The sequence below is a fragment of the Myodes glareolus genome, chromosome 10 (genome assembly GCF_982192425.1).
Source record: "Myodes glareolus chromosome 10, mMyoGla1.1, whole genome shotgun sequence".
Lineage (NCBI taxonomy): Eukaryota > Metazoa > Chordata > Mammalia > Rodentia > Cricetidae > Myodes > Myodes glareolus.
In genome coordinates this window covers 2064736-2092662 of record NC_142035.1, presented here as the reverse complement: position 1 = coordinate 2092662, position 27927 = coordinate 2064736, and the positions used below count along the sequence as shown (strand labels likewise).

Genomic DNA, 27927 nt, shown 5'->3' with positions numbered 1-27927 from the left:
TCATAGAAGATGTCTACTTGTTTATGGATGTTCGGCGCCTTTTGTGGCTTGTTTGGCACATATCAATGCATGTTCTTTTCTTATTTTGAGAGAAATTATTGATTTACAAAAGCTGTTTATATATATAGGGCTAGCAACCCTTTGTGAGATTTCTTTCGGATTCAGTTGCTTAGCACAAAGCCGTGGGTTCCATCCCCAGCACCAAAAGAATTTAAAAACAAAAGAAACCCCTTTGCTATGGTCCATTAAGTTGCTATGTAGACTCCTTTTTGTGGTTTCCACTTCTAATTTCACGAAAAAAGACCTTCACCCTTTTCTCAATGTCCCCCACTCTTCCACACCAATAAGGAGTGGACACAGACGCTCCTAACGGGCCTTTGTGTAAAAGCCTGACCTGATATCTCTCACTCTTCTTCCTCAGAAAGGAAAGACAGCGGCCCTGGACCCCTCTGAGTCCCCAAAGGACACACTGCTGCCGTGGCCCCAGCACCAGAGCTCCAGCGGACTGAGGAGGCAGAAGCGTGACTGGGTCATCCCGCCCATCAACGTGCCGGAGAACTCCCGTGGGCCCTTCCCCCAGCAGCTCGTCCGGGTAAGTGGACCAGCTGTTCTTAAGGTTGGTCTGGGCCCTCCAGAACCAGAGCATGTTCTGAGGAGTGGGAGGCACTACCTAGTAAAGAAACTGTGGCGAAATGTGGAACCAAGGCCACTCGGAGGGGATGTTCTGCCGATCAGCCTCTCAGGTTGCAGCGACTGCTTTCAGAATTATTTGGAGCACCCTGTCCTGTATGTGGAAACTGGTGTGGTTCAGGTCCTTTGGCCTCTGACGCCTGTCTGTGATCTGATTGTGTTTTCCCCTGTGGGGCACTTACACGTCTGTAATGACGGTCCCATGATGAAATGCAGGAACATGATCAAGGAGAAGCCCCATGACAATGAGGGTTCTGGGGCTTTGCAACAGTCATGGGAGGCCAGAGTACGTGGAAAGAGGCGTCTGTTCTCAGGCCTGCTCTATTGTTCGTTCCTTTCCATGTAGACCAGAGTTCTGTGTTTACTGTGCAGATATCATCGGAGCTCCCCGCCAGCTCTTCGTCACTACTGTCAGCCCCAGGGGGTTTCCTAGTCTATCCAAGAGGGGCAGGGGATTTTGTAGTAGAAACACTGGCATTGGTGCAGGCGACGCACACCCAGGGAACCTCGGTGTCAGTGTCCCCTACTTCTGTGCACACTCTCGCCCCAGGGGGCGTGAGGCTTTCCTGGAGCTGCCTGAGTCAGAACTAAGACCTTGGTCAGGGAGAGGAGGCTGTCCAGGAGCTGTCCCACTGGGGAGCCTCAGCTCCAGGCTGATAACTCACCCATTGTCCACAATGGCTCCCAAGATGATGCTGAGGGCAGCCCTGTGGTCTTCACTCTGTGCACTAGTCTCAGCCCTCCCCAGATGGTGGCTGCTTCTGGTGGTCACTGCGATGTCACCTACGGAAGGGTTTTCCCCCAAGTCTTTCATTTTTATTATAAGTCAATTTGTTCTGAAAGGGGTTTCATCCAGTCGTGCCTGCAATGCTGTATTGCACGCCACGTGGAAGGTGGCTATGAACATGGTGGCTGCCAACACAGAGAAATTGCCTCCATGCTAGCCTAGACCATGGGGACAGCAGTATGTCTTAGAGATGCACCAAGACCCTGAAGAGCCTCCTGAGCCTCATCAGGTGCAGAGAAAGATGCAAGGGGGGAAGGAAGATGCCTGAGCCACCCAGCCCAGCCTCTCTCTCTTCCTCAGAGCTGGCTCTCTTTTCTGAGATGGCCCAGCCTGCAAATCTCAAGGTATCTCTAGGACACGGGTGTGAACTGAGCAGGACCCAGGCAGCATATGAACAGGAGATGTGGCTATGTGCCCATCAAACCAAATTCTTGAAAATAAGCAGCCAGCAGAACCATGATTGAAAACTCCCAATCAGGCAGCCCCAGCCTCCAGGAAGCTCTGCTCTAAGCTGTTCTCATGGGCAGTGAGTGACAGGTAAGCTGAGGGCTCTGGTCTGCTCACATCCAATGGGAATGTCTGGGAACAAGGAATGGGGAAGGATTGGGAGCACTGCAGCATCCCCAAATCCTTGGCTCCACTCCTATCTACAGACAGACCGGGAAAACATAACAAGACCACAGGATGCCCTTGTGGGCAGAGCCATGCTGCAGAAAGTGCTACCTGTATACCACCATGGGGGCAGGGGCAGCTGTCCTCTGCTGGGCCTGAGACCCAAACGGATGTGTCGTGGTCAGGGATGGCCAGGCAGGGTTAGAACTGAGGGAGTGGCCACTTACTCCCACCAGCTGGGTCCACTATCGGCTGGAGACATTTCTTCTCAAGGCATGGCTATTAGAGTTGAGCTCACAGCATGTCTGAAGATGCTGTGTGTGTGGCTTTCAATAGGGATGGCTGCATAGCAGGGGCATTTTTCTCTCCTGGTCACACAAACGTGGGGAAGTGTGTCTGGACGCAGCGGCAGGCAGTAGAAGCTGCCAGGTGGGCAGTGCCAGCTGGTGAGGCTTGGAAGTTGAGTTCCTAACTGGCAAGGAGAACAAAGAAACCATGGTTTGACTGTACACACAGCAGCTTGTCTCATATACACAGCTTGCAAGCATACATACACATGAACACATGGCAACCCACTTCATATATACACACATGCATACATACAGAAACCTAATTCATACATACCATCCCACTACCTACAAATATATGTAAACATACACACACACCCCACTTTATACACACATGTGTGACCCATGCACACAAGCCCATGTCAAACAACTATACATGCATGCACAACCCACTTTGTACACACATGTGCACACCAGCTCACACACACACTCCATCTTCACAACCACATCTGCACTGTGTTCTCTTTTTGTGTGCCCGATTCTCACAGGGTGCAGACAGAGACTCTGGGTCTACTCTGCGTTGTTCTATCCGCAGGAAGCCTGTGAGTTTTCTGTCAGTGCTCCAGGGCAGTGCTCCAAAAGCCCACATTGGAGCGTGAATGCAGCCTGATGGGCGGGCAGCAGAGCTGGCACACTCCGAGGTTCAGCTGGGATTAGCTAGTTCCGTGCTCATTAAGGCATTTCATTCTGATAAAATATGTTAAATGAAAACGTGGGTGGGAGAAGAGGCAGAATGTTCTTCCCAAACCTCAGTTAATTGCAGGCGTTTTCCTTGGAAGGAATGGTGTCTCTTCATAAGTGCTCACTCTACCGTACAGGGGACAGATCACTTGTGCATCCAGGAAAGCCTGATGAGAACAGTGGAGCTAGGAGACTAAGCCATGCAGGTGCACAGTAGGAACTGGGCTGTGGGGGTCCGCGTGAACTGAGGCACACCAGTCCATGGTGGAGCGTGGGCTGAGCCACACGGGTCCGTGGCAAAGCATGTGGGGCCATGGTGGAGCATGACTCCCACCAACGGAGCCATGTAGACGTATAGCAGTGTGTGGCATGATCTTACTGGTTCCAAACCACGGAGCTAGCCCACAGCCTCAGTTCATGGTGTGTGAGGAGTGACTGTGAACTTGGGAAGACATTACCCATAAGTGCCAGCCATCTTTTATCCTCAGATGGAGGATGTGTGGTTTAGAACAGAGTGCACTCAGAACCCCTTGTTTATGTGGCAGGGTTTCCAGTTCGGCTCTGTTGAGAGGGAGTGGACCCTTTAGGAGGTGGCAGGCAGGGAGAGGTATCCAAGACGTGACCTTTGACGGGCACAGTGTCTCGGGTGACACCAGCATCCTCCAGACCACACTGGGCTATGAGCAAACAGCCTCCAACATCACACACTTTGTGCCACCAAGACCTAAAGTCATGGAGTCCATTGGTCACAGACAGAAACCTCCAAAACCAGGAGCCGAAATAAACCTTGCATCTTTATGTCAGCTATCAGGTGTTCGTTACAGCAATGGGAGGCTGATTAGCACAGAGGAGGGAACCATTAACAGCCCCTGAGCCACTCTGATAGCTCCCGGAGGAACTGTGGGACAGGGCATGGTCCCTAGTCCAGTCCCAGTGCTGGCCTGGACAGCATGGGGCATCCCTTTTCCTTTTTTGGAGATTTGAAGGGAAGAATAGAGAATTCTCCCTTCCATGGCAATCCAGAAGCACCAGCCATCAGCTTTCTGCTTGTCCTTCCCTATTGGGTTCCATGTCTCCAGCGGTGCTGATGGCGCCTAACGGGATGTCAGCACGGGCTTTGAAAGCAGCTCGCTTCTCTAATGTGCTCATGAAGTTTGACTGCTGGCAAGATCCAGGGGAGGATAAAACAGGACTTGTAGAAAGAGGTCTATTCCGCAGCTGAATCTAATAAAAATTCAGAATTCGTTAACTGGGGAGGTTGTCCATGGCGGCAGCACAAATTGACTGGAGACAAGGAGAAGGAAAGCAGTGTTCTTGGGGACAAGTGGTTTAATTTTGGGAACTGATATTTGAGGAGACAAGAAGCCCTGAAAAGCAGTCCATGGGGCCCCTGCTAGAAAGGGGGCCCCAGAAATAGCTGCAGAGGAGACTGGAGGAAGCTGCCACAAATGCACTTTGTGCAGGGACAGTGCCCAGCAGGTGACAAAGGCAGAGTCTGCAGCAGAGACCTCCCAAGCAGCAGTGACGGAACTTCGCAGAGGTCATCTGACCCAGTGACAGCCACAGGCAGCTCAACCAGATGGAAGCTGAGTGTTTTCTTCTCCTGTTTCATGAGTATAGTGTGCACATGTGTGAGCATACATGGGTGGGTGCATGTGCACATGTGACCATTTAAAGTCTAAAAAGGCAGGGGGGGGGGGAACTGGAAAGACAGCTCAGCAGTCAACACCAGCTGCTCTTGCAGAGGACCCAGATTCTGTTCCCAGCACCGACATGGAGGATCCCATAACCATCTATAGCTCCTGTCCCATGGGATCTGATGCCCTCTTCTGGCCTCTCACATGGGCCAACACACACAGAGAGAGACAGAGAAAGAGAAAGGAGGAAGGACAGGATGGAGGAAATGCTAGTATAAGCATGATCATAGCACACAGAGAGACTCCTCCAAATGAGGTCTGGGTCAAACACTTTTATGTGTTTGAAGATGGGGTGAGTTCCCTTTTACACCCAGAATTGACTGTTTAGCCACTGCAGGGGATTGGATAATCTAGACAGAGAAAGGGGAGACTGGTTCCATAAGAGGTTTGAAAGCTCCACTGAACAGTTCCCTCCAGCAGGAAAGAGCACACCAGGTCTTTGTCTTGAACGAGCAGGAAGTCAGCCATGTTGAATATGTCAGTCTACCGACAGCCTCTTCTTTCTGTCTGTTTTGACTTCTCTTCCCTCTGTTCTGCTTCCTATTTCACTTCCTCAGGGAGCTCATCTCTGAAGTCTTCCTGGGTGTCAAGTGGCCTCCAGTGTTACCTTGGTTACCAACAAGCCTGAGAGTTGGCTCTTCATTTAGCTTGGGGAGGTTCCCACTGAGTAGATGCCACCCTGCCGGCCACTCCCCACCCTCTGAGATGCCCCACTTCTCACCCAACAGAGCTTAAGTTCCTAAAGGGATAGGACCCCCTCAGACCCAACACTGCAGACAGAGCAGATGTCTCTGGGGACTTATGGGGTGGCCAGGTGGTTATAGGACCCCAGGCCCACCCATTTTCATGGCCAGTCCACAGTCATCAGGAAGAGTGTTGGCTTGATGGCCATCACCTTAGGAGTTCTCTGGATCCTGGTCAAATCATCTATCTTTCTAGCTGCTGTGGCTTAAAGCGATGTGTTTGTGTGTCCAGTTGACGAGGGATGGACTTGTGTTAATTAACTTCCACTGTTAACTCAATTAGACTAAAAAAGCACCCAGGGCCCTTGTGAGGTTGTCTGTGAGGGAGTTTCCTGAGAGGCTCAGCTGCCCTGAATTTGGGCAGAACCACCCACTAGCTGGGATACTGACCTGAATAGAAAGGAGAAAAAAAGTTCTGACAGCAACATTCCCCTTCTCTTGACCTTAGTCTGCTAAGATGCATGCAAGCAGGCCAAGCTCCCGTCACCATGCCTTCCCCGCCATGACAGACTGTCCCTCTCACACCCAGAACTAAAATAAATCCTTCTCTCCATTGCATTTGTCAGGCATTTGGTCACAAAGAGAAAAGTAACTAACATACTAACACTCCTACAGATGACAAACTAGGAAAATTCACTTGAAAGTGTCCCGTAGAGAGATATACTGGAGACCTTTGAAGGGAGAAAACAGTCCTAGGGAAGGGTGTGTTCATGTGGCTTCTCTGGTTCTGCAGCAAAAACTGGACATAGCCAGTGTTTCTCAACCTGTGGATTGTGACCCCACAGGGGTCACATCTCAGATATTTACATTATGATTATAACAGTAGCAAAATTACTATTATGTAATTTTGTAGATAATTTTATGGTTGGGGTCACCACAGCATGAGGAGCTGTCCTAAAGAGTGGCAGCATTGGGAAGGCTGAGAGCCACTGCCCTAGAGGAAGTCAGGCGTGCAGCAAGGATGGAGCATGACACCACACAGCTGGGTGGACCTGCAGTCCAGATGGGACTGCACGATGCACCTCTCCACCAAACAGAGCCTGCAGACTGGACCTGTGGGGGGATGAATAGGGAGCCAGAGTGGGCCAGGAATCTGCTTGAACTGGGCTTTCTCCCGTAGAGCCGAACACATGCTGTAGTTGTCACTCAGCAGGAGGGACCCACTGCAAGGATGGCTGAAATTGCAATCCCCAGAGACACAGCCCAGTCCCGAAGGAAGCTGACACTCTCACAATGTGTCCCCTTTCACACCGTGTCCCCTTCCGAGCCTCATGAGGAGGAGGAGGAAGTAATTCTGAAAGAGCACCCCAGCGGACAGGACAGGACGTCCCCCACAAGCATCCCTGTAATTACACAGTGTGCAGGTTCTGCCGTCCTCACCGAAGCCCCAGGGACACGAAGAAAGCAGGGTCTCCCACCTCGGCTGCCCTGTGTTCTGTGATTGAATCGGCCGTCTGAAAGGACTGAGCGGGCCTTTGTATGCACGGTCCCGTCTGAGCAGAAAATGTTCCCTCTCCTGCCTGCCTTAGTGGCTATATTGATACAGCAGAAAGCTCCTTATGAAATGACAGCGAAATCAAATTGCCGCAAGTGCTCAGATAATTTATTGGAGAATATTCAATTAGAATACATTAATATTTTAGATTTCCATCATCAATCTACTGTCAGCGATTTAAAGCCATTACTGAGCTGCTGGCTGGAGAGGGTGTGTTTAGGTGAGGATAGAGGCACCTACCCAAGTGGGCTCCATCGTGGCTGGCAGCAGCATGAGAGGCTCACAGCGCGGGACCAGCTCTAGGGTGGAGGCCAGATGCAGTCAGGATGCCGGGCAGTGGGGTTCGTGCTACTCTGGGTGGGTCACTCAGAGGGAAGGAGAGTAGTGGGGCTCTATGGGATGTGGTCAATTCCAGGTGACCTCAGATTTTAGTGGATCTCCCAGACAGCAGGGCCATGGAGGCTTCTTTCATCATTGTTAAGGAATTTCAGGTCTCAGACTCTGGGAGGGTTTGAGGGGGAGGTGGTCACCTAACATCACTGTTTAACGTTGCTGGACATCACCACTTAGCCACAGGCCTAAAAAGGTCACATGGTGGAGTCGGCTTCAGAGTCGTCATGGCTTCCTTCCCATTCGGGAAGACAAGGAGCCACAGATGACAGACTGTGACTTGAAAAGATATCCCCCAACCGGAGGGGACAGGTAACTACCCTGCCTCTAGGTGGCCAGGAAGGAGCCCAGCAAGTCCTGTGGGGTGTAGGCTGTCCTCTACTGCTAGTGACAGGGGGAGGCCCAGCCACACTAGTTCTGTGTCCGAGGAGGAACGCTGCAGCAGGGCAGACGGTCTTGCTAGCAAGAGTGGAGGGCAAGCAGGCAAACAGCAAAGTTTCCTTCTCCCATGTCCGGGCTGCCCCCAGAGATGCCACCCATATTCAGGGTGGATCTTCCCACATTCAAATACTGTCATCAAGAAAATCCCCCACAGCTGTGCCCAGCACCCAGCTGGAGTCAAGTGGATGACTGGGATCACAAACCCTCCCTCATAACCTGGCCTGGGATACAGGTGACCAAGTGTCTCACCCTATGGATCTGAGGTCAAGCAGCCTTGTTCTAAGCCAGCAGCAGCCCAGCTGCATGACTGTAGATGTCGGGCATCTCATTGTGGCTGAGCTATGCCTTGGCACCTCCATGTCAGGCGTCTGGGGTGCCCTGCCATGACCACGGGGAAGTTAGGAGCAGTTGTGAGGGCATGGGCTCTGCTCCTGCTGCACATTCACCCTGCACTGCTTGGTGTGTGACAGACCATCTCTTATCGTTGTTTCCAAATGCCTGACAGTAAGCAGCTGGAGGGTAGGGAGTTCATTCTGGCTCGCAGTTGTGAGGGTACGTAGTCATGGTAGCTGGAGCTCAAAGCAGCTGGTCACATTGCAGAGGGTAGGGGAGCTCATTCTGGCTCGCAGTTTTGAAAATATTTGGTCATGGTGGCTAGAGCTCGAAGCAACTGGTCACACTGCGTCCACAGTCAGGATGTAAAGAGTACAGCATGCTGATGCTTGGCCCACTTCTCAGTCCTCTTCAGTCTGGGACCTCAGCCCACGGAAAGGTGCCACCCACGGTCAGCAGCGTAGATCTTCCCTCAGCCAGTCCTCTCTGAAAATTCCCTCACAGATACTCCCAGAGCTGTGTCTCCTGAACGATTCCAAACCCAGGTTGGCAGTGAAGGTTGGGCGTTACACTGTTCCTGTACCTCAGTTTCTCCCCTGGTCCCACGGGTTCTCAATACCTCTCACCTCAGACAACGGCTGCTCATTGGGCCAGGCATGGGTCTTTGGCTTGTGCAAACCTACCTGCTCCTTTGCCAGCTACTTCCACACAGTTACACAGCCACGTGAGAGCCCACGGACCAGTGTGTGTGGATTCCGTGGGAGGAAGATGCTGGCACAGACCTCAGCACAGAGGCCCCAGAACAAATGCTACCTTGCTCAGTCCCTCCCTGGAGGGTTGGTACTCATGAACAGAGGCTGTGAGTATAACAGGGGCCAGGGGCTGTGGATAACCTGCTTCCTCCTCCTTTGGAAGAGGAGGACAGGCTTGGCAGTGGTCCTTTTTGTGGTCACATACACGGGCAGAGACTGCCCAGCTAGTCCACAATGCTCCCTGTATCTTGCCCATCTTCTCTCCCTCTCTCTCTTTCTCATTAACTTGCTCAATGCTTCTTTTCAAAGCTGTAGTCAATAAAAATTAGCCTCTGCTGACCTGGCCTCATTCCGCAGCAGAGGGCCAGGGGTGACAGCTACTTTATGGCAGTCAACGTCCCCAGGGATCTCACTAAGCTCTGGACTCTCTTAATGCAAATTTAAAAAGCTTCTAATATATGTTAAATAAATATCAGCCACTTGTCAGAGCTGTGGTTATTAAGGATTAATTTTATAGCTGTTACATTTCTGATCAACTGTTACTTATAATTAGCCCCTATAAATGTTTCTAAATAATCAGATAATATTTGAATAGCTTAAGTACACTATCTTGTTCCATTTATCAGGAACTTACATTTAAACAGCTGGAAATGTGGAGTGTTGGTGTGGAGGGGTCTCATAACTGGCTGGTGTGTGTGTGTGTGTGTGTGTGTGTGTGTGTGTGTGTGTGTGTGTGTGTATCTGCGTGCGTGTGCGCGCGGGCATGTGTGCACACACAATCCAGAAATGAAAAAAAAAAACTACATTTGTTTCGTAGGATAGATGGTGATTTTATGTGTCCGTGTACATGTATCCATTCATGTTTATGCATGTGTGAGCATGTGAGAGTGGGGGCTACAGGTTGAATGAAGTTATGCACCTCCTTCATTCACTCTTCATGGTTTGAGACAAGGTCTGTCTCCCTCTGAACCAGGAACTCACCAGTTTGGCTAGGATGGCTGGCCAGTGAGGCCCAGGGCTGCTCCTGTCTCCACCCTGCCTCTGACACACACCTAGCACTGGGGTTACGGGCAGCTGCTGTCACACCCGGATTTTTTCAACTGGGCATTGACCTTTGGTCTTCCTGTTTGCATGGCAATGATGCTGCCAGCTGAGTAGCTACGCAACCCTAGAGGCTGGTTCTTAACCCCATGGACAGCTGAGAATGCAGCCAAGTCATCAACAACCCTAGCAGGAATCTCTCATTACTGTGTATATGTGTGCATCCGTGCACACAGGTACTGCAGCGTGTCTGGGGAGGTCAGTGGACAGCTTTACGAAGTCAGTTCTCTCCTTCCATCATGGATTCTGGGTATCCAACTCTGTCTTCAGACCCATATGATAAACCCCTCTAATACTTCTGTCCGCTAAGATGCCGACCAGCCTTCTGAAAGGCTGTAAAGGCTGATGCTTAGGAGTTCCTTTTTCCCCAAGGAAGCATGTTGTGAGAGGAGCCCGCTTGTTTATTGCCAGCCGCTCAGCCCCAAAATAACCACACAAAATGTATTAATTAAATCACTGCTTGGCCTAGCTTTAGCTTCTTATTGGCTAGGTCTTACATATGAATTTAACCCATTTCTACTAATCTGTGTATTGCCATGTGGCTGTGGCTTACTGGGTAAAGTTCTGTCCGGCATCCTGTATCTGCGTGGGGCTCCATGGCTTCTCTGACCCACCTTCTTTCTCCCAGCATTCAATTTAGTTTTCCCCGCCTAGCTCTGTTCTGCCCTGCTATGGGCTCAAAGCAGTTTCTTTATTCATTAACCAATAAAAGCAACACATATACAGAAGGACTTCCCACATCAGAAGCATTTGCTGCTTTTGACACAAGCTGTTGTGTAACCAAGGCTGGCTTCCACCTCACCTTGAAGCAGGGGTGACCTTCAGCTCCTAATCTGCCTGCCTCCACCTCTGGTGTGCTCTAGGATTACAGGTGTGTGCCGCCATATCCAGTTTATGCACCGCTGGGCACGGATCCCAGGACGTCATGCATGCTAATTAGACACACTCTGTCAACTGAGCTACATCCCCAGTCCCCAGAACCTTCTTCATGTACAGCTTATTAACCTAGAATCTCACCTGACATCTATGGTTAGCTAGGTGACCCTGTGTGGGTTCAGGAGTCCAAGGGCCACACATATTTCCTTAGGGTTGAAATCCAAGATGTCTTCCACGGAATCATGATTGTAGCACTGAGTTCACTGTCTTATGACACTCTCTGGGACCGTGGAGCCTTTAGGAGGTGTTGCTGGGGGTGCTGCCTCTGGAGCCATTCCTTCTGTGTCCTGACCCACTGCTGTGGTTGGGACTACCCCGTCATGTTTTCCAGCTGTGATGAACTGAAGTCCCCCGAGAAATCATGATTAGACACCTCTTCCCCTTCTGCCAGGTAATGTGTCAGAGCAAGTGTGTCACCTTTGCTGCCCTGGGGACATAGAACCTGAGCCTGCACACTGGGGTGGGGGTGGGCATTGAGTCTGGGTCATCCGGGTTCCTTGCAGCACCCCCTCCTCCAACCTCAGTGAGCCCGGATTGCCCTACAGAGTGTACAGAGGAGACGTGGGCCCTTTAAATCTCTGAGGGTCCAAGGCAGCCTCCTGTGTTGCTTCCCTCCACTCACCTGCGCATGCTCCCTGCTCACACTTACTCTCTGACATTCCTGAAGTTCAGAAGTCCGAGATTAGGTCGATTGGCCAGAGCGAAGGCTCTAGCAGGCCACACCGCTCAGCATATTCCTATTCTCCCCAGTTCCCAGAAGCCCTTGCATCCTCCCTCTGAGCTCTGTCCTTCCTCCCCAGGCCCACAGCTCAACATCACCCAGCCACCCTCCACACCATCACCTTGTGATCTGTTTCTCCATCTAAATCTCTTACTCCTTACAGAAAGACCCTGTGATGGCTTCTGGAACCCCCTAGGGGACTCTAGATGCCCTCAACTGGCCACAGCTATGACCCCTTCTCGGAGGACGGTAACATTCACAGGCCTCGGGTTTAGCGCCTGGACAGTTGGTGTCCCTCTGTTGCTGGTCACCATGCTCCGGGGACAGAGCTGTGGCCCCTCACAACCGCTAGTCAGCACAAACATGGTTCCATCTGGTCTCTGCCTGTTTCAAGGATGCTCTTAACCTCCCTCATCTCTTGTAAGTAAGGGTACTTCTAACAGCTGGTATCTACATCATGTAGATCATAGATCCAGCTTTGCTGGGAGCTTGAAACCCTCCCTGCCTGGTTAAGCCCCGGGGCAGCCTGGCTACGCAGCACACACTGGTCACATTGTTCCCAAGGAGGCAGCGACTCAGAGAGCCTATCAATGTCAAACCAAAGATCTGTCATTGCTCACGCCGAGGGCTGCACAGAACAGCAGACACACCATCCTGGGCAGCGCAGGGTTAAAGGCAGTGGCTGGAGGAAGTTCCCAGACAATTCAGCTCTCCCCACCCCTGGAGCTCTGTTTTGCAGCCACCAGAGTCCAGCAGGTGGACACTTCTCCCTGTCATTCTCACGGCTATCCTTTGTGGGATATTCACAGGTGACTCCAGCTCAAACATTTCCTCCTAATTCTGCTTGTCACGAGCCTGGCTCTTGGCGGCGGGCAGCTGGCAGGAATGGGTGTATCCATAATCACTGACTTGATGGCTCTGGGCAGTCAAGGAACCTTCCCCTTTGTCATTACCCACCCTCCTGCTTGCACGCCCCCCCGCACCTGCCCACAGGTGGCTTACCATGGCTAGTCACTCACCTGTGAGTGAATTGTACGGTCTCTCCTGTGGTATGAGGCTACCATGTGCCCGTGAACTGCGCCCGGACCTCCTCTGCAGGGCTCAGGCAGTTCTGACCTTCTTCTGAATATGTTCAAATCATGAGGCACCAGATAGGAACTTGGCATGCTTGGCACAACCCATTCAAGCTGGCAATTAGCGGTGCCACAGAGAGAGATGTAGCCAGAGCACCTGTCCAAACCAATTTCCCTGAGCTTGGTTATTTGAAAGTCTAAAAATCCCTAACACTAAGAAGCAGGCAGTGTTTAAATTTACGTTCAGTTCCCAGATGAGACCTTCTGGTTCAGCTGCTCAACTTTATTTGGAAATATGAACGGCAACTTGATTACATGTTAAGGAAGCTGCGGCTGGGGGATTTCCATCAATATCTTTTTTCCTCCAAATTCCTCCTCTTGAGGCTGGAATCCATTCAATTCCAAAGCAGGGTTCCAATGCTGTGCATGCAGAGCAGATGGCAGGGGCCAGGAGGAGCCCCCTTGGACTGATGCCACAAGTCCCAGGTGAGGCGACCCAGACTGGGAATTCCAGAGGCTGTGGTGGAAGCCAGAGCACATTGCTTTGCAACCCAGGGCAAGCCAACTTTATTTCTAGCTCCCAACCCAATTGCTAGGCCATTAAGCTGTCAAAACATGGAAGTCCATTATAAGAAAAACTTCCCATCCCAGAAGATTTGTGGCTTAGAATACTCAGAGCTAAAACTCACCCACCCACTCCCTGGAAAATGAAGGCCATGTGAAACAAGAATCTGCCTTCTGCCTCCTCCAGGAGGCATCATAGACATGGCAGAGTCAGGGACGGGGGTGTGGGCAGGAACTCTAGACGACAGAAATGGATGTTTTGTGCTGTCCACCCCCAGTATCTTCTGCTAGGAGAGTGGCCACGCCATGACCAACCTTACCAAAAGAGGCCCGTTTTCTCCAAGGGGGCGTGTTTCTCGTAGGATGGAAAATGTCAGGCTGGGTCTTCTTTGAGACTCGGAAGCTACAGTCTGTGCAGAGACCAGCCTGCCATCCAGGCTGCATGAGATGCATTGTGGAGGCTGGAGTGGAGAGTAGCCCCTGTGTAGTGCCTGCAGGGCGGGGCTCTGCAGAGACACCCCCATGTGTGAGCTAGTTTTGTCCAGACATGTCAGGAGGCAGGTGTCTCCAGCTACATGGGGCAGGTGAGAAAACAGAACAGAGGTAGTGTCGGCAGGATGGGAGACAGAGCTCCACAGGCCCCAACCCACAAGACAAGAGAGGGTGTGTCCACAGGCCCCAACAAGAGAGTGCGTGTCCCCAGGAAACACTCAATATCAGGAACCACTGAACACTTTTTATTCCTGTTGGGCAACATCAAAATCCTTGACAATATTTTTCCAGGAAGCAGCTCCTATTCCAGCTAAATAGCAGAAGGAAAGGCCCTGGGACATGATTCCACCACGGTCACAACATTGTAGCCCATTACAGTGAGGGGTGGACACCGGAGTGTTCACGTGGTGCTGGGTTCCCATCCTGAAGGCCTGTGTGTCCTACAGACCCCAGGAGGGACCAATCTGGATTTCTCGTAAGGAGACAAAGTAGAGAACACAGAAGGCAGAGTGCCTGCCTCATACAGGAGTAGTACAGTATAAGGGGGCTTCTTGCCCACCGACAGGATAGCTGTGCAGCTCCGCATTGTACAAGGTGTGCACCAAGATAAAAAGGAGGGAAAGTGATCTCACGCCCATTTGAGAACCTGGGGAATGTTCCAGGCTCGCTCGCTAGAGAGATGCATATGAGCACCCATGCATCACCCACACATACACCATCTGAGTTGGCAGAGGCTGTGGATGGGTCCTTGCTGTGACTATCAACACCGCTCAGACCCTGAGGACACCACCTCCTCTTGGACTCTGGGTAGTTCCATGAAGAAGTGTGGAGGCATGGGAAGGAACCTTGGTCCAGTAAGGACCTGTGTGCGGCAAGTCCCCGTCTCCGCATCGTGAACAGCAGCGGTGACTTGGCGTCTTGGTACCTGCTCCTGTCCCTAGGCAGAATGTCATGACCCCTGGGCTCTCCAGAGAGGGTTGAGGACCATTTGCTATGTTCCTGGGTGTTTCTCCAATGCACAGAGCAGAGGCATGCAGAAGAGCAGGCTCCACCATCCATGGCTCCATTTTCAAGAGAGCAGATCTTTTTTTAACTACCAAGGAGCCCTCTAATAGCGGTTGCTAAGAAACTGCTGCAGTTGGTGATTTTGCAAACGTCTCGCTCATTCCCTGAGCTTCCAGTTTACAGCCCGGAGCCCCCACCTGCTTGACAGTTGAACAGCAGAGCTGTGGATCAGCTTGCAGGGCGGAACTGCCTGTAAGGTGGATGCCCTTAGGAGAAGCCCAGCAATGCTGGACGCAAAGAGGATGCAGGAATCCCGGGCTGACTTCTGTTGCCACAGCATCCCCGTGCCCTGGCCAGCTGATACCATGGGTGGGGAGAATGGGAGCTGAGGTTTTACGGTCAGCCTTTGGTAGCAGGGCATCTGGGTACCCCAAATGTTATGATCTAAGGCTATTGGAGTTCAACTCATTGGATCCAAAAGTCTCCATCTTTTCTGTTTCTCTCCTGAAGAATGAAGCCCCCATTTCACCCTCACCCATATTGAGGTCCTCGCATCGGAGGGAAGGAGGAAAGGGTGGGTATCAACAGGTCTTTCCTAACCAAGTGCAACCTTAGTGATATAAGTGTGAGGGGGAAAGATGGCTGAGAAGGCTCCTCAGTCCCAACCCATGTGGTGAAGCCAGCCTGATTAGATGCCACCTTCAGGGATGACAAACTGGGAACTGCACAGTGGTGTGGGGATCACGGCCCTGGCGAGAACACAGGTGTAAAGTTGGGGTTAGGATGTCAAAGGTTGAAAAGCATTGTTCCTCAGGCGGTCCTTGAGGAAGACTCACTTTAGACTCTGAAGACCTGGAGCCATCTTCTCCAGCTGCTCTCCACGGGGCAGGAACAGTAGCTCTGAACACAGCAGCCCACTCCCCTACAGACACACAATCACAACCCCGGGCCCCACACCCCTGCAGACACACAATCACAACCCAGGGCCCCGCACTGCTGCAGACACACAGTCACAGCCCAGGGCCCTGCTAGCCAGCAGACCCACAATCACAATCCAGGACCCCGCACCCCTGCAGACACACAATCACGACCCAGGACCCTGCTTCCCTGCAGACACATAATCACAACCCAGGGCTCTGCTCTCCTGCAGATACACAATCATGACCCAGGGCCCCACTCCTCTACAGGCACACAATCACAGTCCAGGGCCCTGCTCCCCTACAGGCACACAATCACAACCTAGGACCCAACTCCCCTGCAGACACACAATCATCACTAATGCATGTAGTCAGGACGGGGAAGCATCATACTCCCATTTCATGTCTAGGACAAACACTCCGTTTAATCCCTGGAGGTGTCTCTCAGCCCAGGCGCTCTTAGGACTCCTTTGGAATTCAAGCAGATTGTATGCAGAAGGCATGAACATGACTTGAAGCAGACCCAGAGCCCCCTGCACCTCGAGGGCCCCCCTGCACCTCGAGGACCCCCCTGCACCTCGAGGGCCCCCCTGCACCTCGAGGGACTCCCTGCAAGCGCTCTCCCTCTTGATGTTCTCAGCCGCCTCTGGCCTTTCAAGCCTGTGACTTGTTACCACCTCACTTGCATGCCTATGCCTGCCTGTGCCTAGGATGCCCTACATAGAGCTGGCACCAGTGATGGGCACACTCTCCCACACCTACTTCTGCCACCTGCAGTTAGATCCTATGCACTGCTGAGGCCCTGTAACCTAAGTAGGCTCGCTTTTTAAACCAAACAGCTTGATGATTAAGGATAATGTATGTGGCCATTGATCAACAAAACATGCCATCAGGTGAGAAACAATCTAATAAATGCAGTGATGGCTAAATGATATCATTGTCATAGATGGGGGTGAAAATCCCAGGGAACTCAGTGATGTCACTGTTATAGATGGGTGTGTGTCCATCCACCAAACAGAGGAGAAAATCCCAGGGAACTCAGTGATGTCACTGTTATAGATGGGTGTGTGTCCATCCAGCAAACAGAGGAGAAAATCCCAGGGAACTCAGTGATGTCATTGTTATAGATGGGTGTGTGCTCATCCACCAAACAGAGGAGAAAAAGCCCAGGGAACTCAAGCACAAGAGACTCTTGTAACACCTTGGACATACCGTTGTCAAAATCCAGTGGCCACAGACCTTAAATTTGGATTAAATTACTTCCTTCTTCCAAGGAGTACTGTGATATGCTTCTGAATACACGAGCTGTCAGGCTAGCCACAGGCATTCTGAAACAGGTGAGATGTGACCGTGAGCTCAGGAATCTAATTAATCTGTAGTATTAGATGCTGGAGCAAATTGCAGATGACACCAGGAAGACGGCTTGCCTGTTATCTGCATGGTTTACATAGCTAAAACCAACTCCCAAAACGGGGGGATCTGATGCAGGTGCCACTCTGTACAAGATCAGTGTCCCAACATGCGGGGTGATTAGACATAATTACAGCGTCTCAAACATGACCCTGGGACTCATTAGTGCCTGTGCTTCAGGGAGGAAGGACACTGAGAGCCCATAGGGATATCCCTGGGATGAAAGGAGGTGCAGGAAGCCAGAACTGGGGACCAGGGTTTCAATGGCATGAGAGGTTTTGGTTGAGAGCAGGCATATTTTCTAATTCAGGTGGTTGCTTTTACTAAATAAAAGCAGTATCTATCATGCATGTAAGCATCACAGTCCCTGGGTCCTGAGATGAGGCTGGAGACAGCCAGGGCAGTGGAGGGGTGGCAGCCTCATTTTGGGTAGGGCAGAGGCTGACAGACTCTATGCTGAAGAGGGGAAGTCTGGGGTGGGTTCTAACAGACAGTGCTATCCTGAACACCTGTAAAGTCCTAAGGGCATCCAAAGGAAGGAGCTGTGCTCTCCAGCACCTGGGGCTGGTGGTGGCTGGTACTTGGAAGGTTAGAGACCAAGATGGGTCTCACAGAGAGCACAAGGAGCCACAGGAGACTAGGCATGTGGGTTGTCAATACTGTACCACAAACCTTGAGATGTACTTCAGTTAAGAGTCGACCTGTAAGCCCTTTCCCCTGACCTAGTTTCTCAGACCCAGACTCAAAATCTAATCCAGTGTGTTCCCTCTTTGCACCAAGGAGTGAGTTCATCAATGGTGAGCCAGGGGGAGGCAGGCAGATACACACACATACAGAGAGCACATGAGACACAGAGACATGGAGAGATGTGATCAAAGACACAGAACACTCCCACAAGGCATGGGGTCTCTGTGTCCCCACCCTGGCTTTCCTCTACCTGCTCAGGCATCCCTGACTCCCTAGCCAAGCAGCAGTGACCCCAGAAGTGAAAAGCAAGTGTAGGTTTGTATATCATTCTCCACAGCTAGTTCCGCCAGGACATAGCAGAGTGTAGCCCGTAGGCCCCAAGAGTTTCCAAGGACCCCAGACACCTCGGGCATCACAGCCCACCCAGGCAGAGAATTGCCAGGTGCTGCCACCTTCCCGGCTCATGCTGTTGTGTTTACAACACCAAGATCTAGGAAGGAACTGATGGCATGAATCAGGTGCCCATGACCAGCGAGGAGGAGGATGTCGAGCTGATGGTTGGCTGACCCACCAGGCAGCCACTCTGGAAAGCACACAATAGAAGCCATATTTTTAAAAACACGGGCATCCTCCAACTCACAGCACAAAGAAAACACAACCTCAGCTGGTGCTAAACTCCAGGTGGGAGTGAAGATCGCTGGGGGAGGTAGACATCCAAGGCCTGAAGTTCCTTTTTCTGAGATAATTAGTGCCGGTCACTGACATGGAAACAGTTGAATTAAATGCCCAGCCTCGGCTTATGCAGACAACCCACCCAGAAGGTACGTGGTGACCACCGTTGCCCTGCAATGAAGATCAAACTTTTAGCAACCTGAAGCGAGGAAAGGCCAATAAATATTTAGCTTCTGTCTTTCTGATGGAAAAAGGAGCCTCGCTGTAGAGCAGTGAGCAGAGTTGATGGAACCAGCCAGTCAGAAATAGAAAAACAAATCAAAAACTGCCTATTCCACAGTCCACCAGGTCCCGGGAGCTCAGGGACCCACCTCACTTTGCTGCATAGAAGCAGTTACCCCATAAATATGCCAGCTACTCCTGCATCAGAGGCCCCTCCCACAGCAGCCAGATGGGTTTTAAACTTCCAATCTGGGGCAGCATCCGGAGCCATGGAAAGGGCTCACGCCTCCTGCCTTGGTCTTTCTCTGCACCCCTCCCAGATGACACCATTGTACCTCCTCAGGATAACACCTAAGATTCACCAGGTTTTCACCAAAGCAGAGCTAAGCTTGGAGTGAAACAGCAGGGCCAGGCGCAGGGTACCTGAGCCTTTGAGATTTCAGCAGCCCCCACCCAGTTGCAGGAGCAGGCTCACCACCCAGGAATGTGAGTCTAAGTAGGCTTCTCTCTTCCTATCTCCTCCCCAAAGTGGCCTCTCTTTCCAGTCACACTGTCCCAAAAGGCCTCAGAGAAGGATGAGCTCTTGACTCTGGGGTGGGTAGCCTACCACTCCTCCCTGTGGCCACCACCTGTTGAGTGGCAGGAGATAGTGACTCAGCAGCAGTCAGGTTTCTTTGCAGACAGCAGATGCTAGGATTCGGACAAGTGTGTGTCTTATAATTTGCATTTATGCAAAACATGTGCAGGAGCACATGAGGAGTAGGGAAGCCCTGAGCAGCGTTTCTGTTCCCTTCCCTCCAACAGCCAGGAACAGGTTGGCTACACTCAGAAATATCGATGAATTACCGAGGCCTGGTAACAAACATGGCACCGCAGCATGGTCCCTGGGAGAAGCAAGGGTCAGGATCCTGGCTGGAGGACACGGTTGCCCCCTGGGCTCTGAGAGTCAGACAACAACACATTCAACTGAGAGAAACCCTGTCCTCTGTGCTTTGGATAGTGAAGACTTCTAACTACCACTGCAAATTTCAAAGAGAATTCCTAAGGACCCCTGAACCCCCTAGTTCTGGAATTAGCAGTGTAAACAAAGCTGGGGGAGGGTGTTTACTGAGCACCATAAGCTCCCTGCAGCTCCTCAGAGCCCCAGATTCCCTCTCACCAGCCCCTCATTAATGAGCCAGGCATCTCATCTCCCCACCCCAGCAGGCACCAAGAAAGTCATGTAAGTCCTCGCTCTCCCAGAAGACTGCTGGCAATAATAACACATAGGTGCTGGGTGCTGTATCCTCCCCCATGGCCTCCCACTTGTCCCCTGAGCCCAGGACATGCAGATGGCAGGAAAGGTGGGATGTCGGACCTCCAGCCTCGTTCTCACAGGTGAGGGAGCTGAGCTCAGAGGGGCCTATCCTCAGTCATGCAGCCTGGGCCAGAGTGTGGCACCAAGCTGGCAAACTGCACTCTCAGTGCCTCTGATGTGACTCCAGTTCCTATTCAGAATATTCAGAATGGCCTCTTTCAGGCCCTTGGGGTTATTTTGTATCCACCTTGTTTCTATTGTCCATTTTGTGTCCACCTTGTTCTATTGTCCATTTTGTATCCACCTCGTTTCTATTGTCCATTTTGTATCCACCTCATTTCTATTGTCCATTTTGTATTCACCTTGTTTCTATTGTCCAGTTTGTATCCACCTTGTTCCTATTGTCCTTGCAGTGTCTCTTCAAAGGGACTCACACTAGCTGCTGGGATGCCACAGCCTCCCTGGCTCACTCCGCTAACAGCTATTGCTCTGACATCAGTTCTAGCCCCAGGGGCCTGTGTGGAAGTGTGGTTCCTGGCTCACTACATTCTCCAGAGTCACCCCAGCATAACCGGCAGCAGGGGCTCAGGCAGAGTTTGGTGCAAAAATGGCTTAGAAGTGATCACATGTGCTGGAATGTAGACCACAGCTCCACCTCTGCCAGGGGCTTGCATCCAGGTCAGGGCCTGGCCTGGGCAAACCCCATGGAAATTAAAGAGTAGCTTGCCTCGCACCCCAAACTGGGCTCTCCCCGCCACACTGGGCTCTCACCCCCACACTAGACTCCCACCCCCACATTAGGCTCTCATGCCCACACTGGGCTGTCCCCCAACACTGCGCTCTCTCTCTCTCTCTCTCTCTCTCTCTCTCTCTCTCTCTCACACACACACACACACACACACACACACACACACTGGGTACCATGGATAGTAAGGCAGGAAGAGTCTACTCAGAGGATTAAAAAGGCCTCAGCACCAAGTCCAGGGTCATATCTGTGAGATGGGCATAGTAGTGGCCACTGAGAAGGTCCCATAGCTGCCACATACCTTCATGCCATCCTAACTCTGCTTGTTCTGGGGAGTCTCTGTCTCTGCCCCTTCCTGGGGTTGGGCAGCTGGGATTATAGGAGGCCACCACACCTGCCTGGCTTTTAGGGAATTCTGAGGATCCACTCCTTATGCTTGGGGAACAAGCGCTTTTTCTACTGAGCTACCTCTGCAGTCCTGGCGAGGGCTGACTTAAAGGTCAGCTGAGATGTGGCAATAGAAGCCATGTTGGAAGCTGTGCTGGCTAGTTTTACATCAACTTGACCCAAACTAGCATTATCTGAGAGGAGGGAACCTCAGTTGAGAAAAGGCCGCCATAATATCCAGCTGTAGGGTGTTTTCTTAATTAGTGATTGATGTGGGAGGTCCCAGCCCATTTTGGGTGGTGCCACCCCTGGGCTGGTGGTCCTGGGTTCTATAAGAAAGCAGGCTGAGCAAGCCATGGTGAGCAAGCCAGTAAGCAGCACCCTTCTGCGGCCTCTGCATCAGCTCCTGCCTCTAGGTTCCTGCCCAGCGTGAGTTCCTGCCCTTACTACTTCTGATGATGAATCCTTATATGGAAGTGTGAGTGAAAAACCCTTTCCTCCCCAAGTTGCTTTTAGTCATGATGTTCCATCACAGCAATAGTAACCCTAACTAAGATACTGTCTTATGGTGCAGGAACCCCAATCCTGTGACACCCGCCTGCCCTGCTCCTAGGATCTAGGAAGCACCAAGTGTCTTGCCTATATGACCCTAAGTTGCAAATAAGAAATTTCCAGCCCTTCAAAGGAGGACAGCCAGCCTGGTCTTACAGCAGCCCAGAACCGTAGTGTTCAATATGATGCTGAAAACTGCGGCTGGTGAGGAACTGAGGCCACCTTAACAGTGTTCGTGGTTTATGTGGCAAGCTGCTGGGGTGGCGGAGGATGTAGGGTAAAAGGGGCTTTTAGTAAATGACTACGATGTCTCTTTCAACCCAGATGCCTTGATTCCAGCTCTGCAAACAGCCATGAAACACAAGAGCAGGCCCCAAGGGGGTCACTGCCTTGGAGGTCGCAGGCTGTGGGCTGTAAGTCTTGTGGCCAGGCAGTGTTTGTTCAGGATCAGTAACAGCTCCCATGACATTCCCGGCATTCACCAAACTGTTTCTTGAAGCGATGGGAGCTGCTGACCCAGCCTTGACCACATTTGTCCCAGGGAGGCTCCAAAAGAAGACAGCAAAAAGCAGTCTGGTCCCTGGGCCCCCAGAGTATAAGCCAAGTGCTGAGCCCTCCTGGTGAACCCCTCCCCAGAGCCTAACGACTTGCTGCCTTGAGTCTTCAGGGCAGAGACAGAATGTGTGGGAGATCTGGTTCCCAGTCCTGGGCCGGGCTGAGGGGGCTCCAGCAGGATTTAAAGTGAGCAAAAATCTGGGTCTTCCGATTTTAAATTACTGAAACTTCTAATCCAAGATTATCAAATGCAAAATACGCCCCAGCCAGGAAGGAAGGCTAGGACTCTGCGATTCAGAGTCCGTTATCTGGTCCCTGGTTATCCCTGCTGCCTGTGATCTGAGGTGCCCACCACACATTCATTAAAGCCTCCGCCTTTCTCTCTCTTCCTTCACAAAAGGAAGTTAAGTAAGCAATTTCACTTGGCCTTGGCACAGAGGAGCTTAAAGTTGTCTAAAACCCAGGGAAGCTCGGAAGCAAACAGGGAGGGCTCCAGGTGGTCCCTGGCACTTGCTCCTGGGCCACATCTGCAGAAGTAAATGTCCCATGAGATGGTGGAGCCCCTGAGGATATGACTTGAACATCTACCCACAGGAGCCTAGAGGAACGGGAACACAGGAAGCAAGGTTTTCTTCCCTAACCAAAAACTCCCCCTCACCTGATTTACCTTCAACTTGTACCAAGCAGTGTTTTCCTGTTGTGTCCGTGGGGGGTGGGGGCCAGTGAGAGCTTCGGAAGCTTTCTCGCTTGCTCTCAGATATTCTAAATAGCGGTGACTCCAGACAGCTGAGTTGAGCTGAAATGCTAAGGCACAAAGCAATGGAAAAGGCTATTTTCCACTTGCTTAACCACCAAACTTATTTTCTTTTATGTTAGGAAATGTTAATTCTTATAATAACAGAGGCACGTGTTTGCCCACTGGCGCCTCCAAAGGCAGGAGCCCACCTCCCTTTAGACTGGGGCGTCTCTCAATGGCAAGACTCCTCCAGCTGGTACCCAGATGTGACCCACAGGCTTCTTAGGGAGAGGCTGTGAATGAAGAAGGGGTCTGATGGAGTCTGAAGAAGTGTCAGAAGGGGGCTCACGGGCAGAAGTCCAGCAGATCTCCTGACAGTCGCTGCCAGGCCACCAACACCGCTCCTCAGGAGACCCCTGTCCAAGGCCCTGATACTCTCACAGGCTTTCCTGAGTTGAGGGCACGCAGTGGGGACTTTCAGGGTCAAGTGTTTGTTTGCAGCTCAGTTCTTTCTCCTGCCCTGTCCCCCAGGTAGCTGGATATTACAGCGGTACCAGGAGCAGGACAGGTCCAGCAGGTTCAGGCAGCAGCCAGAGCTTAGAGCAGGGGACCCCACCCTACTCAGACTAGGGCACACAGCACTGTCCCTCAGTAAGACACTGTTTGAGTTCTTATGAGGATTCTGTGTGTGTACATGTGTATGCGCACACTCACATATGTGCATGTATGTATACAGGTATGCTTGCCTATGTGGACATGAATGTATGCGTGTGTGCACACTCATGTATGCACACATGTGTGTACAGGTATACTTGCCTATGCAGGCATGCATGGAAGAGAAGTTGGTGTCAGGATATCTTCCTCAGTTGCTTCTTTATGGGCTTTTTTCTTTGTTTTTTTTTTCATTTGTTTGTTGATTTTGTATGCATCGTGTATGTTTGGGCATATGGCGGCAGTAGGTATAACTTGTGGGAGTCTTACTGACTGTCTGAGTCTCAAACCCTTCCTGCTGAGCCATCTTGTCAACCCTGCTGCTTTAGTTTTTGAGACCTGGTCTCTCCCTGCGCCCATTTTTTGACCATTTCAGATAGTCTAGCTGTTTGTAAGCCTGGCATCTACCTGTCTCCGTCACTCTACTCCCTGTACTGGGTTACAGGTTTGTGTTATCACACTCAGCTTTTAGTGGACCCTGGAGATCTGAGTTCAGGTCCTTTTGCATGTTTGGGAAGCATTTACCCACTGAGCCTTCTAATCTACCCTGTCTATGTGTACGCTCCTCTCCACCTGGCCTTCCACCCTTCTCCACACACAAAGCCTGAGATGTCAAGTTCTGGCCTCCCATCATGTCCAGGCTGCTACCTCAGGGCTCTGCTTACCAGACCCTGAACCTACCTTTACGGCACGCTGCTCCTGCACCCCAGCTGGCCTCCCCCTCATACACACAGCCCTCCCACGCTCACTCTTTCCTGTTCTGACTCTCTCCATCACTCACTCCTGTTGTCCAAGGTTGACCACACCCATTCACGTCTGACTCTACACATTAGCCACTCCCTGGTAGTGTATGCAGCGGCCACATACCTGGCTGACCGCTGACCAGCATACCCTACTCTCGCTGCAGAGAATGGGGGCAAAGTGCCTTGGAAGGTGGGCGCTGGAGAATTGTGGGCTGCCTAGACCATCGCCCAGCTGGCCATCAGGACCCAGAGAGGAATACCGAGAAGCAGGAGGCGCGCTGAGCTCTGCACCCCCAGACTCCAGTGACCACTGTAACCCGGGCACTTGGGTAGACAGCTTACGGCACATGGCCGCAGGAGGAGGCTACTGTCCTTACCCATCCCATACTGCCTCCCTGCCCCAGCACTCAGCCTGAGGACAGCCCTCCAGACTCAAGTTCTACAAAGCAGCAAAGTACCATGTGGGTCCTTCATGGGCTTTGGACTCTGAGCCCTGGGACCAGAACAACAGAAAGGTACCTGCAGATGTTCCCCACTCCCACCCTGACCCCTAACAACTCAAGGCAGCAGTGGGCTCATCTGCCTGTCACTCTTCCAGCCTGTCCTGTGGGGCTGCTAAAAATGAACAAGCTGGACCTGCTGGTGGCAGCTGGACCTTCCTGCCATGGACATCTTGGCAAGAGCCATGGCGCTGCCCCCAGATGTCTCCAAGTGCCTGCCTCCGATGGAAGATCCTGCCTGTGTGCCTCTTGGGTTGTTCCTGCAGTCCTTATCTTTCTCTGAGGTCTGCATCTTGTGTCTGCCCTTCCCTGAGAGGGTTCGGTGCACAGGTACCAGACCCTCTGGGGCAGTATGATCACTAAGCAGGGAGGGATCCAGGTTAGCAGGCAGGAAGGACCATCAGAGGCCCGGATAAGCTTCCCCTTGAGGGAAAGACCAGGACAGAGAGAATGAGCTCTGTAGCCCTGTTTTCAGGTGTGGTCATGGCCCATCACTCACGCCGCCCAAGGAGCGCTTCAAATGCATTTGCATGCTGCAGCCTCCCTTGGTTTGTGATTTATCATGTCTCCCCAAATACATCATTAAGATGATCACATGCATTTAGGAAAGCGGCCAGGCTGAAGCCCAACATTCGCTCTACAGTGCCAGCCCCCAGCGCTGTTTTGCTGTGATTTAGTGCCGTGTGCATCCGTCAGGAGAAAGCATCACTTTAAGGACCACGTGGGGTTTCCTCCCTCCACTGCTGATTCGTATAATTTATATGAAGGCTCCGAGCCCCCCACTGGGCTGGGACAACTTGCGATACACATAATTACAAACCCTTCTTCCAGCGTCCTGTGCTGCGTGAAGACATTTTGAAAAGAGCTATTTTGGTAGGTGAAATGCATATTCTCTGGGGAGCTGGCCAGATAGCTGCTAGTGTGTGGCTCCCAGGGACCCACACAGCCAGTCAACGGGAGATTCGAAAGGACAGAGTGAGGCTACCAGATGACTTTGAGCAGGATGAAGACCGGATTTTGGAGTAAGACATGTTACTATTGTACCATGAGCCTCCCAGAGACAGTCTTTGGAAAAAGGCTTTGGATAAGGTCCCCCGCCTCTATTATTGACCAACAAAACTGTCCCAGGCCAGCTTGGAGAGAAGGTCTTCCTTGCCTAGGATCATGTTCTATTGGGGGAAGTCACTTGTCCAGGGGAGAAATGAGGTCGTCATGACAAGGTCTGATAAAAACCCTTCAAATCTTCCAGTGTTTGTGGGGGTCTGACTCAGGGGCCAGCATGCTCACCTACCAGGCATGGTCTTCAACATCACATACAGTCAAGCATGGTGGTGAATGCCTGTAACCTCACAGCCCTCAGGGATCAGGAGTCCAGGGCCATCCTCATCTACAAGCTGAATCTGAAGCCAGCCTGGGCTACATGAGGCCTAGTCTCAGAAAATAAGAGGTGCAGAAGAGATGACTCATGGTTAAGAGCACTGGTTGCTCTTTGAGAGGTTCAGTTCCCAGCATCCACACAGCAACTCACCTATAACTCAGGTTCAGGGGATCTGATGCCCTGAACTCCATGGGCTCCATGGGCACCGGGCAAACAGTGACACACAGACATGTATCAAGGCAAAACATCCATATATATAAAATAAAATGTCTAAATAATAATTAAAAGGAAAACCTTTCCGTGGCCCAGGCTCATCTGAACATACGCTCCAGTTTTTCAGGTGGGGGAGGGGCAGTGGCTGCTGGGAGAGAAACAGAGCAGGTTGGTCCCATGCCCCTTGACAGCCCCAACACCCTGATGCATCGAGAGAACAGGCTGTGGCAAGGGGAAGGGGATCTGCCAGGGCTATGGGGAGCAGGCCCAATCATCTCACAGATGAGACAAGCGTCATCTCCATTCTTTGAACCTGGAATCTGGTCTTCTCTGTGCTGCCTGCATGGCCCTTTGCATGGATCCATTAAGGGTAAAGAAGCCATCTTGCTGTTTAGGGAGGGGGAATCCTACGGTTGCTGCTCAGTTACATTTGCAAACATTTCACACCATCCACACCGCTGAGCACACGTCCCTTAAACACCACCAATGGGGAGCGGGGCCCAGGTTATACCAGCACCTGCCTTAGGAACTCACAGCCAAACTCGTTGGCCTTGGCAGAAACAGGCACAGATGCCGGTGCCATTTTCTTGCTCCCTGAGCACAGCAAAAAGGAAAGTGAATTCTTCCTCATGGAACAGGATATGAAGTTTGCCATAGCAGACATATCTAAGTACATGTCCCGGTGGCTCTCATTATGACACACCCCATCACCACTGTCTTCAGGGCTCCTCATGCCCCTACCCTGACACTGTCCTCACTGAACATAACTCCCTGGCCCCAGGAAGCACCACCCTGCTTTCTGACCCCAATGGGGGGGCCTCACATAATGGAACCCCACAGTGTCTGTCCTTGTATCTGACTCATTCACAAGAAGCAGGTATCAGTTTCCTCCTGTCAGACACCATTGGTCCACTGCTGAGGCTGTGTCTGTCAGTCTGTTTATTGATAGACTCTGTGTCTCTGTCCTGGCTGTGGTGAATGACACCGTTTGCATTGTATCTGTGTGCAGCCTCTTAAGGTGGTAAGTGCAGGGCTTGGCTCAGAATGTGCTTGCTGAGCTAGCATGAGAACCAAGTTCAGATCTCTACACCCAGGTGAAAACTGCCAGGCTTGGTAGTGCGTGCTTGTAATCCCCGAGCTCTGGACGGGAGACAGGTAGCTCCCTAGGGCTCTCTGAGCAGCCAGCCTAAACTAATCATCAAATTCCATGTGTTACTGAGAGATCTTGTCTCAGAAAACAAGGTGAGACACCCCCAAGGAAAAACACCTGCAGCTGCCCTCGGGCCTCCACATGTACCCATGCACTTACCACATACATGCATACAGTGTATATGGGCACATG

The 27927-nt window shown here is 51.6% G+C and overlaps 1 protein-coding gene across 2 annotated transcripts in view; it reads left to right on the top strand.

Moving 5' to 3' along the window:
- The window catches only part of Cdh4 (cadherin 4), a 495273-nt gene that overhangs the window by 366202 nt on the left and 101144 nt on the right, over positions 1-27927 (top strand). For both annotated transcript variants that reach the window (XM_085696922.2, XM_085696921.2), the window contains exon 4: positions 422-592. In XM_085696922.2, the coding sequence (XP_085553048.1) occupies positions 422-592 (171 nt within the window). The remainder of the gene's footprint in view (positions 1-421; positions 593-27927) is intronic.